Here is a 13,344-nt window from a genome sequence, read left to right as displayed (position 1 = left end):
TTAATTAGGATTGTTGTTGTTGTGTGCCTTCAAGTCATTTCAGACTTTGGGCGAGCCTAAGTCAAAAATTATTTATTTATTTACTACATTTATTTACTACATTTATATCCCACCCTTCTCACCCCGAAGGGGACTCAGAGCAGCTGTATGTACATACAATATATTATATTATTAGCATAGCACAATATTAGTATTATATATTACTTTATTGAACTATACCACTATACTGTAATATTATATGTAATATATAACATATAATTAATATTATATGGTATAACTATTAGTATTATATTGTATAACATTATAATATTTTATCAATATTATATGTATATACTATATATTATATTATTTAAAATGATATAAAATATTATATTATAAAACTGAAGGTGGGGGCCAGGTAAAAGACCTTGGAGGGCCGCATCCGGCCCCCGGGCCTTAGTTTGGGGACCCCTGGTCTGAAGGATTGTGGACCGGCCCTTGGCTTAAAAAGTTTGAGGACCCCTGATCTAACCCCTGGAATGTATTATTTTATGAATCTGAAGGTCTGTAAGAGGCACGAGCCCCGGGGCCCGTGGAGATCCTCGAGGCCCCGCCCCTGCCAATAAGAGCCTTCTTTCCTATTTATGACCCAACCTGAGCCAATGAAGCGGCGGGCCAAAGAAGTTGAAAGAAGTCGGGCTGAAGTTTCCTCCGCGCTGCCGCTCCGCCCGGCAGGTGGAGGCTGGCCTCCGAGGCGCCCCCTCCCCGTCCGGAGGGGAAAGAAAGGGCGAGCAGAGGCGGCTCCGGGTCTCTCTCCCTCTCTCTCTCCCGGGACCCCGGTCCCTCTCCATGCCTGGCCTATGGCCAGAGGGGCGCCCCGGGGAGCGGCGCGGATGGGACTCCTCTGGGCGGCGGTGCTGCTCCTGCTCGAGCTCTGCCCCGGAGGCGCCCGAGCCCACTGGAGGTGAGTAGTCTGGCAGCTCCCCACGGAGCCCAGGGCAAGGAGGGAAGAGCCGCGCAGAGGGTCGGACTGTCTCCTTCCTTCCTTCCTTCCTTCCTTCCTTCCTTCCTTCCTTCCTTCCTTCCTTCCTTCCTTCCTTCCTTCCTTCCTTCCTTCCTTCCTTCCAACTTCCACCCTCCCTACTTCTTTCTTCTTTCCCTTCCTTCCCTTCCTCCCTCCCCCCTCCTTCCTTCCCGCTCTCCTTCCTTCCTTCCGTCCGTCCTCCCTCTCTCCCTTCTTTCCCTTCCTCCCTTTTTCCTTCCTTCCTTCCTTCCGCCTGTCTCTCCTTCCTTCCTTCTTATCTTCCTTCCTTCCTCCCTACCACCTACCTCCTTTCTCTTCCTCCCTTCTTCCTTCCCTTCCTTTCCTACCTTCTTCCTTCCTTCCCTCTCTCATTCCTTCCCTGTCCTTCCTTCCTTCTTATATTCCCTCCTCCCTACTACCTACCTCCTTTCCCTCCCTCCCTCCCTTCCCTTCCTTTTCTCCCTTCTTCCTTCCTTCCCTCTCTCACTCCTTCCCTGTCCTTCCTTCCTTCTTATATTCCCTCCTCCCTACTACCTATCTCCTTTTCCTTCCTTCCCTTCCCTTCCTTTCCTCCCTTCTTCCTTCCTTCCCTGTCCTTCCTTCCTTCTTATATTCCTTCCTCCCTACTACCTTCCTTCCTTCCCCCTCTCCCTCCCTTCTTCCTTTTTCCCTCCCTCCTTCCTTCTTTCCTTCCTTCCATCCCTCCCTCCTTCTTTCCTTCCTTCCTTATCTCTCTCCACTCCCTCCATCCTTATCTTCTTTCCTCCCTACTATCTTCCTTCCCTCTTCTTTCTTTCCCTCCCTCCCTCCTTCTTTCCTTCCATCCCTTCTTTCTTTCCCTCCCTCCATTCCTCTCTGTTTCTTTCTTTTCTTCATTTCTTCCCTTCCTTCCTTCTTACCTTCCTCCCTCCCTCCCCTCCTTCCTTCCTTCCTTCCTTCCTTCCTTCCTTCCTTCCTTCCTTCCCTCCCCCTCCTTCTTTCACTCCCTCCCTCCCTCCCTCCCTCCCTCCTTTCCTTCCTTCCTTCCTTCCCTCTCTCCTTTCTTCTTTCCTGCCTTCTTACATTCTCCCCTTCCTCCCTTCCTCACTTCCTTCCCTCCATCCCTCCCTCCTTCTTTCCTGCCTTTTATAATAATAATAATAATAATAATAATAATAATAATAATAATAATAATAATAATAATATTCTGCCCTATCTCCCCGGAGGGACTCAGGCTGGATTCCAAACATAAAAGGCAAACATTAAATGCCTGAACACAACAACAATACACCCATAATAACAAAAATTGACAACCCAACATATAAAAGCAAATTATGACTCAACAACTAAAATTAAGATTTTAGCTGTTTCTTGAAGGCCTTCTTTCCTTCCTTCTTACCCACCCTCCCTCCCTGGATGCTCAAGTACCATTATATACATAAGGTGTTGCAAATTCTTTCAAGCCATGGATGCAGAATCTGTGGATCTGGAGGGCTGGCAATGTAAAATTGCCTTTAGGTGATATGAAACTTAAATGAATCTCCATGATATGCTATATGAAAATATTCTGTAATCTAGAAAAATTCTAAATCCTTGTGATCCCATGCTTTTTGGCTAGGAGGTAGAAACCGTCTTTTTTGCACATCACTCTCTTGAGTTGTTTAGTCAATAAATCCCTTTATTTCTATTTCAGCTTTTCTCCAGGAGTAGGATCCAAAATAGTTTACACTTTTGAGAGGCATCTGTTGGCAACCCACATGATGAAGGTTTTTTTCCCCATGTCAGGAGCGACTTGAGAAACTGCAAGTCGCTTCTGGTGTGAGAGAATTGGCTGTCTGCAAGGACATTGCCCAGGGGGATGGCCGGATGTTTTGATGTTTTGACCATCCTTATGGGAGGCTTCTCTCGTGTCCCCACATAGAGAGCTGGAGCTGACAGAGGGAGCTCATCCATGCTCTCCCCGGCTTGGATTCGAACTGGCAACCTTCAGGTCAGCAACCCAATCTTCAAGTCATCAGTCCTGCTGGCACAAGGGTTTAACCCACTGCACCACCGGGGGCTCCACCACATGATGAAGTGAGGAGTGGGTTGAGCCAAGGATCCTGTTTCAACTCCAAACATTGCTTTTTGCCCCACAGTTGCATTTGGGGTGTAGCTTACAGGTGGCACCAAAATGTTATGCCATAACATTTCCATTCTGTTCCCAAATCTCCAGCATTGCACTAACTTCACTTGAGCATTGAGAAATGTAGTAGAGGCATCCAAAGAAAAAAGGGCAGGCACAGTTGCCAAGGGAATGCAAACAAAGCAAAAGACTTTAGGGTGTGAACTATTTTCAGTGTCCTACTCTACAATGTTAGGAATTTGAGCATTGAAGGAAAATTTAATCCAAATGCAGAATTTTCATTTGGAGCTACGCTCTGGATTGTGTGATGGTTTAAAACCCAGGCCACTTCCTTCCAAAATAAGCTTTTTTTGGAGGAAGAAGAATCCTTTTTTAATGTCAAAAGAAAAGGATCCTGCTGAAAGTCCAAGGGGCTTTTCTATTCCAGAGATAGCCTAAAAGACAGTCTGAAAATGCACATGTCAAAATGCTTTAAAACTGTAAAACTTTCACACCCCTTCACTACCCTTTATGCATATTTTTCACCAGGGATTTATTCTATATTCTAAATCTTTAAGACAGTACCTGGATTTTATGTCTTATATATGAATATACTTAGGAAAGTTTCAACCAGCCTTACAGTGCTTCCTTATTTTTTTTAAAAAAAAACAACACCCCATTATCAATATTTAGAGATAAATCATGGAAATCAAGACCGCAGATATTTCAAGTTTCATATTATCATAGTATATTATAACATTATGATTTGACTTTAGCTATCATAGCTGCATACTGTGGAATTCTGTAGATGGGGCATGTGTAATTCCAAATTAATAATGTCAGAATAACTGCCTCACCCACACTATTTCATCTGAAAACCATCTTCCTACAAATTACCAAGAACTGAACAATCTGTCCCTGACCTCTTTGGCCTGGAGCTCAGCCATGCTGGCCGAGTGATTTGGGGTATTGTAGTCCACAAAAAGTAAGTTTTCCAAGCTCTGGTTCTGATTTCAGGATTGTCCGGCATTGAAGGGAGCTCTGTCTGTAATGATACAGTAGGCTGGTCTGTTTTGAATATTTGGTGGTTGCAGGATATGTTTTGACAAGAATTTGAGAATACTGTTCCTTGTAGTATTTCCAGATACAATTCTGTGATCAAGGTCCAGTACCTACAATCCAACTCAGAGAATCCTTCCTAGAAATAATTTTCAAGCTTAAGAATTACGAGTGACATTGACAAGCTGGAACATATTCAGAGGAGGCAACCAAAATGATCAAAGGTCTAGAGATCATGCCCTATGAGGAGTGTCTTAAAGAGCTGGGGATGTTTAGTCTGCAGAAGAGGTTGAGTGGAGACATGATAACCATGTATATATACTTATGTGAAAGAATGCTGTAAGTAAGAGGGAGCAGGCTTATTTTCTGCCACCCTGGGACTCGAAGCCATGGATTCAAATTACAGGGAAGTAGATTCCAATTGAACATTAGGAAGAATCTCCTGACCTTGATAGCTGTTCAACAGTGGAAATGCCTTTGAGTGTGGTGGAAGCTCCTTCCTTGGAGGTTTTTAAAGCCGCCCTGAGTCCCTCTGGGGAGATGGTGGCGGGGTACAAAAATAAAATTATTATTATTATTATTATTATTATTATTATTATTATTATTATTATTATTATTATTATTAAACAGGCTGGATGGCCATTTGTTGGGGGTACTTTGTGCTTTTCCTGCATGGCAGGGGTTGGACTGGATGGTCCATGTGCTCTCTTCCATCTCTATTATTCTATGAATGTATGGGGATCATTAAAAAAAACAAACAGACATTAACACAAGATGGTTCAGAACTGACCCAAGACAATTTACTGCTCAAGGAGAATCAGAAAATGGTAATAATAATAATAATAATAATAATAATAATAATAATAATAATAATAATAATAATCTTTATTTCTATCCCACCACCATCTCCCCAACGGGGACTCAGGGCGGCTTACATGGGGCCATGCCCAGAACAATACAATATCACAGAATATAAATAGAACAACAAATCATAACACATTAAACAATACAATAAAAGATAATATACACTACATTAAGCAAAATCAAAAGAACAATAAAACCAAGGGTGGGCCACATGCACACTAAGTTAAAAACTCGGGGTGAGAAAGGGAATAGGAATAAACCACAGAAAACAGGGTCATAAAGTAGTGGTGCAATCTGGAGGACAGATATTGGAGGAGAGTAACAAAAGGGATGTATGCAGTACATAGAGGATGAGGATGGTATCCCTCATCCTCTAAAGTCAAAGTACCTACCCCAGGCCTGGCCTAACTTCGCCCCTCCAGGTGTTTTTGGACTTCAACTCCCACAATTCTTAATAGCCTACCAGCTGTTAGGAATTGTGGGAGTTGAACTCCAAATCACCTGGAGGGCCAAAGTTTGTCCAGGTCTGATCTACTCTATATATACATGTATACGTCTATAAATGTTGGTAAAGAAAATCAGCACAAAAAAGTGGATCAATTTATCCAATGTCAGTGTTTGACTTTCCCACATCTGTAGATCAAAAGGAAAGTGACACTGTTTTGAATGTATAATTATGTTTTAAAATGATCTTCTGTTGGCAGTGGGCAGTTCCCAGCAAAAAGGGTTTTGAAGTTGTCAGGCACATCCGCTGCAAAGCTTAGTAGCAGCATTCTCGTGGTGACTGTATCAGTCCTCCTTGTTCTGGCTGCTGTTAATTGAGGCTGACTCGCTAAGTCAACTTTGACAGCAGACCTGCTCAGACACAAAGTAAACACAGCACAGCAATGATTCTGCCACAAACTTTCAACCCTTGCTGATTTGTCATATTGCAAGTACCTTATCATTCCAGATCGCTTGTGGGCACACTGCTGTTTGCTGGGGAAGCATCATTTTAGAGGCACTCTGTTTTCATTAGCAGACTCCAGAAGTAATCCAGTGGAAATGAGAAAGGATTGTTTACGGGACACTCCCAACTGTTATTTATTGGCTTGTATTTCAAGACTGGGAAACTTTTTGTCCTCAAGGTATTTTGGATTAAAACTCACATAGTTCTATATCATTCGCCGTGCTTGGCAGGCTGTGTCGCACCTCAGCCTTGATTCACCTTGCTCTAACACACAAACTCCACAGCAGGTTTGAGTCTTTTGAGTTTATTAAAGATAGATAATAAAAAGTTCTTCAAAAAGCAAAAGTAAAGCACCAAAAGTCAGTTACAAATATAGTCTTGAGATATAAGTCCGGAACTCACAAGGAATAAACAACATCCAAAGATAGGATGGCAAATTCCAAGGAGCATGGATACATGGGCTGCAATATAATCCAAAGCACAGCAGGAAAACTGGAGCTTGCTTCTCCGGTAAAAGAAAATTGCTTTGACAAAAGCTTTTCCCCGAACGCACCCCTATTAACACTCTTTGCAAAACATGAAAGCATTTCTCTGCCCCCTCACCTCCCCCCACCTTTTTGCAATTTTCACACTACGCCGTACCCTCAATTCCAAACACTCAGCTCTATCTAAGGAGCCCATCCCATCAAGGCCAGCTTGCTCGTTATTTCGCTGAGACTCATTAGTAAGCTGGGAACCTTCCATCCTGCCTTCTTCCATTCCCATGTCAGTGTGCACCTGGCTGGCTTCAGAGGCTTCAGGGTCTACTCCAACCCTCCCTGTGGGAATCTGAACCTGCACTCTCTGTTCCTCATCTTCCAAATCTACAGGCCTTTTGGGGAGATTTTGAACCTGAATCCCTCTTTCCTCATCAGAGTCAATCTGAGGTTCAAGCTGAGTCGGCAGCAGTTGATGGGTTCCACCCTGGGTTTTAGTCCAGGCTTTGAAACAGTTGTCCAAGGTGCTGAACCTATTTTGGAGGTAGCATTCAGCACCTTGGATAGCTCATAAAACTCGGAGTGGATTAACATCCACTGACATGGAAACCTCCACGTGCCTTTGAGTCCAATGGAAGTTGCGAGTCGAAACATATGGAGAACCAAAGGTTCTTCACTCTTTCTACAATGGCTTGGCCAATGGCTGGTGGCAAAGATCCTACATAGAACAGGTAGTACATAAAGCCTCACCTGGGCAATTCTGAGTTCTCCCCACCACCCAGGTAGCTATCATATCCCAGGTTGGGCTTCTGCTGGTACAGGGGAATGGGAAAGGCAGAAAAGGAAATGCCATTTGCACTTACCTAAAATCCTTCTTCCTCCCCAAAGCTGTCCTCCTTTTTCTTCTCCATAGAGCCCAGAAAGGTGCATTATCTGAATTGTCTCTCTCCCCTCCCCACTGTTGTGCAATAGGATCAGAGGACCTGGATAATTGGCTGTGTGTGTGTGCAAAGGGCTTGAAAATACATGAGCCACACTTACACATGAGTATGAGTATGCCACTAACAGGATTCCGTGCATAATATACTCGTTGGTGCTTTCAAGGAATCCAGTCTTTTGACCTATCCCCACCCTACCTGCTTACGTGTTGTGCCTTTGTTGTGTGCTGTTCATCTCTGTAAAATGAAATGTTTGGTGCTTTGGGTCTCACCCCAGGGGCTGCTTTTGCAGGTGGTTAGGCATTGCTTCCTTTGGTGTTCCGGAGAAGCTGGGCTGCACCAGCCTATCTCTGAATGGCCGTCAGAAAGACCTATGCAAGAAGAAACCATACCTCCTGCCCACCATCCGCGAAGGAGCCCGACTAGGCATACAGGAATGCCAGAGCCAGTTCAAGCATGAGCGATGGAACTGCCTCTTCTCTCCAGAAACAACTACTTCACTTTCTACCAACCCTTCAGCCATCACAGGAGAGCCTCGTTCCCCCATATTTGGCTATGAGCTGAGCAGTGGTAGGTATTCAAAAATAATTCAATCACGTTTGAAATTTTAATCCACAGTTTTCCTACCTCTGAGGGCTATGAAGAAGCAAACAGTTTGCATTAATGAGCAGCTCATTTTTCCATCATCCCTAGCCAATGTATTGGGAGTTGTAGTCCAAAAATATAATAAAAGCCACAGTAGTAAAAGTAAAGGTTTCCCCTGATGTTAAGTCCAGTCATGTCTGACTCTGGGGGTTGGTGCTCATCTCCATTTCTAAGCCGAAGAGCCGGCATTGTCCGTAGACACCTCCAAGGTCATGACTGCATAGAGTGCTGTTACCTTCCTGCCAGAGGTCTATTGAACATCTGGATATTGCCAGGCCTATTGATCTATTCACATTTGCATGTTTTCGAACTGCTAGGTTGGCAGAAGCTGGAGCTAACAGCGGGCGCTCATTCCGCTCCCGGGATTTGACCTTTCGGTCTGCAAGTTCAGCAGCTCAGTGCTTTAACACACTTCGCCACCGGGGTTCCCAAAAGCCACATTGGTGCCCATTATATCGGCAATGATGGGTAATCATTGCCCTACCAGATCTTTTGGGGCTCAGTCCTCATTCCCTTACCATTGGCCATGCTTGCAGCCTGAAACATCTGGATAGACAACAGCTCACAACTCCTGGGTTAGAGTCAATGTTCAACATTTCAGTTTCAGGGATTTCTAGACACAACACTGGAAAAAGCTTCCAGTGCTGCCGAAATCCTGCAAAATGGCTGTCAAGTGGGCAAGATGTAGCAACTGCCCAAAGAAAACAGTGATGCTATTTCTGAAACCGGTCCATCTGTTTTAGAAATGCTTTAGTAGTTAATTTGTTAATTTTGGAAGATGGCTGGGTGAATTCATTAGAGCCCTTTGGAAATTTCACAATGTGCTGCAATCCTGGATATACAAGATTTTAGCTTTTTGATCCCAACCCAAATCAATTTGGCCCAATTTCAGTCTCTTTTGGAAACAGTTGTTACTCAGTTATCCCAATGATTTCAAATGGACTTCACTTGAAAAGGGCAAAGATACTTTCAGAGAACCAGAATAGCTGTTCCTTCTGCTGGCAAAATGGTCCATCCTGACAGCTATAAATTTCAGAAGTTAGAAAAGCTGGGTTTGAGGGGCTGGATGAAAACAGCAAGTTCTAGAATCTATAAGTCCTATATTTGTATTCCAAACAAATATAACATTTTCCATACTCCGATAAATCAGCATTCTTAACTTCTGTCTGGCCAGAGGCATGTGCTGCAGATCTTCTGAGCAATCTTTCTTCCATTCTCTTGCAGGTACCAAAGAAACCGCATTTATCTATGCAGTGACTGCAGCTGGCCTGGTGCACTCAGTGACTCAGTCTTGCAGTGCAGGGAATATTACAGAATGCTCCTGCGACCCCAAGCTACAAAGTGGTGGCTCTGCCAGTGAGGGATGGCACTGGGGTGGTTGCTCAGATGACATCCACTATGGTATGTGGTTGAGTAGAAAGTTCTTAGATGGTCCCACTGGAAACATCACTGGAAAAGCTGGGCGTGTATTGATAGCAATGAACTTGCACAACAACGAAGCAGGAAGACTGGTAAGGAGTTGAATTTCCCCCTGAATTTCCTTTTCCTTTTATTTGTCTTGAATCCCACTGAGGTAGATACATCCTCCATCCATCTTACATAGTTTCAGGCTTCATGTGACCATCCTATGGGAGCCTCAGTATTCCTTAAGAGAGGTGTGTAGGCAGAGCCGGCCCTAGGTAATTTTCAAGTGTAGGCGAAGAGAATTTTGGTGCCCCCCTCAAACCAATCACTGAAAAATAAAAGCGTTGGATAAGTGAAAATGTTGGATAATAAGGAGGGATTAAGGAAAAGCCTATTAAACATCAAATTACATTAAGATTTTACAAATTAAGCACCAAAACATCATGTTTTACAACAAATCAACAGAAAAAGCAGTTCAATACATGGTAATGTTATGTAGGAATTACTATATTTGCGAATTTAGCACCAAACATTGAACAGGAATGTAGGGCAGTGTGGACTTAGATAACCCAGATAGCCCCCAGTATTAAAAAAACCCCTCTAAAATAAGGACAATAAATGAAGAACAACACTCGGAAAACAGGAGAAATCCAGACAGTAAACAATCAGGGACAGCTAACACCTCCCAAAAAAAGATTCTCCCAGGCAAGAAGAAGCCAGGCCTTGAAGCCACAGGGCCATTAAATGCCAATCAAGGTGATTAATTACAACATTCACACTTGCTTCAAAGAAGAGTTTTTTCTCCCACCATGGACCTTCTACAGATATATAAGCCCCACTTACCTAGCTTCCAAGTTCCCACAGACCTCACAATCTCTGAAGGCCCCAAAGTTGGGCCCACACAGCGCGCAGGTGGGTCCATGCCGTCTGGAAGGCCCAGTGCGGGCACCAGGAGGCCCAGGGCGGGTGCTGGAAGACCCGAAGGAGAAGGAGGTGGGGGTAGCGCCATCCTCCTGGGACGATGGTGCCCCGGGATGGTGCCACAGGCAAGTGCCTAGTTCACTTTATGGTTGGACCGCCTCTGTGTGTAGGTGAAGAGAACATGGTAAGGTTGATACTCTCCAAGGTCTCATAGCAGGCCAGCAAGTCCACCAACTCTCATTAGATGCTCACCACATTTGTAGGCCATTGTTGTTATTGTTTTGTACCTTCACAACAATAACAACTCTAAGCGGAAATAGCAGTACCACCTCTGAGTATTCCTTGCCTAAGAAAACCCTAAGAAATCCATGGGTTGCCATAAGTTAACAGGCAACTTGAAGATGCACACACATACACCACACATACACACAATATTGTTGTTAATGAAAGATGAAAGAAGAAATGGCTGTTGTCTGATTTTGGATTGGCTTATTTAATCTTTTCCCCAGGCTGTAGCAAAACTGATGTCAGTGGACTGTCGTTGTCATGGAGTATCTGGCTCATGTGCCCTGAAAACATGCTGGAAGACAATGTCGTCCTTTACAAAGGTTGGCAGTTTTCTAAAAGAGAAGTATGAAAATAGTGTCCAAATTTCAGATAAACTGAAAAAGAAGATACGGAGGAAAGAAAAAAGCCAGCGAAAGATCCCCATCCATAAAGAAGATCTGTTGTACGTCCACAAGTCACCCAACTACTGTGTAGAAGATCGTAAACTGGGAATTCCCGGAACCCAAGGCAGGGTGTGCAATCGTACTTCAGAAGGACCAGATGGCTGCAACCTCCTCTGCTGTGGACGTGGATACAATACACATGTTGTCAGACACGTAGAGAGATGCGAATGCAAGTTTATCTGGTGTTGTTATGTCCGTTGTCGAAGATGTGAGACTATGACTGACGTTCACACTTGCAAATGAAACTTCCTGCTTCCAAAATAAATGACAAAACATCCTCTGTAGTACTCTTCCTGGGAGTACACTAGGGCAATGTGTCAAGCCAAAGAATGATTCTCTGAAAATGATCCAAAATTCCAAAAGTCTGGTTCTTATTGAGAGGGCAACTTGGTAAAGGTAACAGTCTTGATCACAAGTGGAGATCTGGATTGCTTGAAGACATTGTATCAAGAGATGATATCTTTAAATAACTCTGTCTAGCATGGCTGGGGATTTTCATTGTTTTGATCAGTTGCCTTAATCAACACAATGGCAGAGCAAAGCTGGAAAGCCTTGGTGTATTTGTGCAGATGCTGAAATGATGCACCTAATGAAATTCATCACTTTTCTGTATTTAGGAGACTGTTTAGGGAGACCTATGGATGCAAAACACTTCTAGTGGGTTTACAACCATTTGACTAGCAGCTGGAATTTAGAGAAAAAAACTAAGCTTGGCAGCATGCCTCAGCTAGGGTTAAAGAAAGAAAGACACAGCTAATTTCAATTGACATTTTTATGTGGGAATTAGAACTCATTTAACACAATTGTGCTCGAATATATAGAAGTTAAAGCAAATGGTCTACAGCTGGAGTGAAGTGTGCTTCTACAAATGTCAACTGCAGCTCTAACAAACTCTAGCCAGCCTAAACAATGATGTGGAAAACTGGAAGTTAAAATGATAAAGGGCTAAACTTTGGATTTATGTGATGTATAATTTAGTAGTGTCCTTTTCTCCATATACCCCTGTTCCAGTTTTCTTTAAAAATTCATTTTGGACAGGGGGGAAATGTTTGGCCCTCCAGATACTTTGGCCTGCAACTTCCTTCGTAGCATCATGTCTCGTGGTAAGGAAACGTGGGAGCTGACAGTCCGAAGCACAAAATATTCCATTTTCCTCATTTAGGACAAAGATGGACCTGTATGCTGTAGTATCTTCCAGAACAACCATCACCTGAGACAAGCTCACTTTTTCCTGTGGAGGTGTGCTGATTTAATTTATTTTATGTTATGATTTTGTCATGTTCAACTGACAATGTCTCCATATTCTTTATTTTTAAGAATAAATATACTATTGTTAACATTTCCTCTTTTGGGATGTAACACAACAGTGTCCCATGTAAACTGTGATGTAAATGTCTGGAGCAGAGATCCATGAGAGCAGAGCAGAGTTATCAATGTAAAATGACTGTTGCTGCAGAGCCACCCAGTGTGCTAGATGAAACTTAAATCCCTTCCACACAGCTGCATAAAATCGAAATTGAACTGGATTATATGACAGTGTGGACTCAGATAATCCAGTTCAATGCAGATATTGATATTCTGGGTTATATGGCTGTGTGGAAGGGCCCTTAGTAGACCACAAACTGAATATGAATAAACAGTGTGATGTATTAGCTTAAAAAAGGCCAAGGCTGTATCATTAGGGCATAATGTCCAGATCAAGAAAAGTAATAGGCCACTCTATTCTGATTTGGTCAGACTTTGTCTGGAGTAGTGTGTCCATTTCTGGGCATGGCAATTCAAGAAACATATTGACCAGCTGGAACATGTCCAGAGAAGAGCAACACAAAGGTCTGGAAGCCACGGTTTGTGTGGAGTGATTCAGGGATCTGGATATGTTTAACCTGGAGAAGAGAAGGTTAAGTGTGGATCTGATAGCTATCTTTAAATATTTGAAAGGATGTCATAAGATGGAGCAAGCTTGCTTTCTGTCACTCCAGAGGCAAGGACATAAAACAGTGGATTCAGCCATTAGGAACAACTCCCTGATGGTAAGAGCTGTTTGATAGTAAAGTATACTGCCTCAGAGTGTGGTGAAGCCTCCTTCTCTGGAGGTTTTTAAACAGGTTGGATAACCATCTTTTGGGAGTACAGTAGAGTCTCACTTATCCAAGCTAAACGGGCCGGCAGAACCTTGGATAAGCGAATATCTTGGATAATAAGGAGGGATTAAGGAAAAGTCTATAAACATGAAATTAGGTTATGTTTTTACAAATTAAGTACCAAGACATC

General features: G+C 43.3%; 1 protein-coding gene across 2 annotated transcripts; it reads left to right on the top strand.

Annotated features, from left to right (window-relative positions):
• Positions 1–655: 655 nt before the first annotated feature.
• wnt16 (Wnt family member 16) lies at positions 656–12,412 on the top strand. 2 transcript variants are annotated; one of them, XM_062982352.1, is made up of 4 exons: positions 656–943; positions 7,665–7,942; positions 9,242–9,528; positions 10,852–12,412. In XM_062982352.1, the coding sequence occupies exons 1-4, from the start codon at positions 840–842 to the stop codon at positions 11,314–11,316; spliced, it is 1,134 nt and encodes a 377-aa protein (XP_062838422.1). In that variant the 5' UTR covers positions 656–839; the 3' UTR covers positions 11,317–12,412. The 2 variants fall into 2 exon arrangements, with proteins under 2 accessions (XP_062838422.1, XP_062838421.1); XM_062982351.1 differs by having other exon boundaries at positions 7,650–7,942.
• The last annotated feature ends 932 nt before the right edge of the window (positions 12,413–13,344 follow it).

The sequence above is a fragment of the Anolis carolinensis genome, chromosome 5, assembly GCF_035594765.1.
Source record: "Anolis carolinensis isolate JA03-04 chromosome 5, rAnoCar3.1.pri, whole genome shotgun sequence".
Lineage (NCBI taxonomy): Eukaryota > Metazoa > Chordata > Lepidosauria > Squamata > Dactyloidae > Anolis > Anolis carolinensis.
The sequence above is the reverse complement of the archived record's forward strand: the minus strand, read 5'-3'. Positions and strand labels throughout refer to the sequence as shown.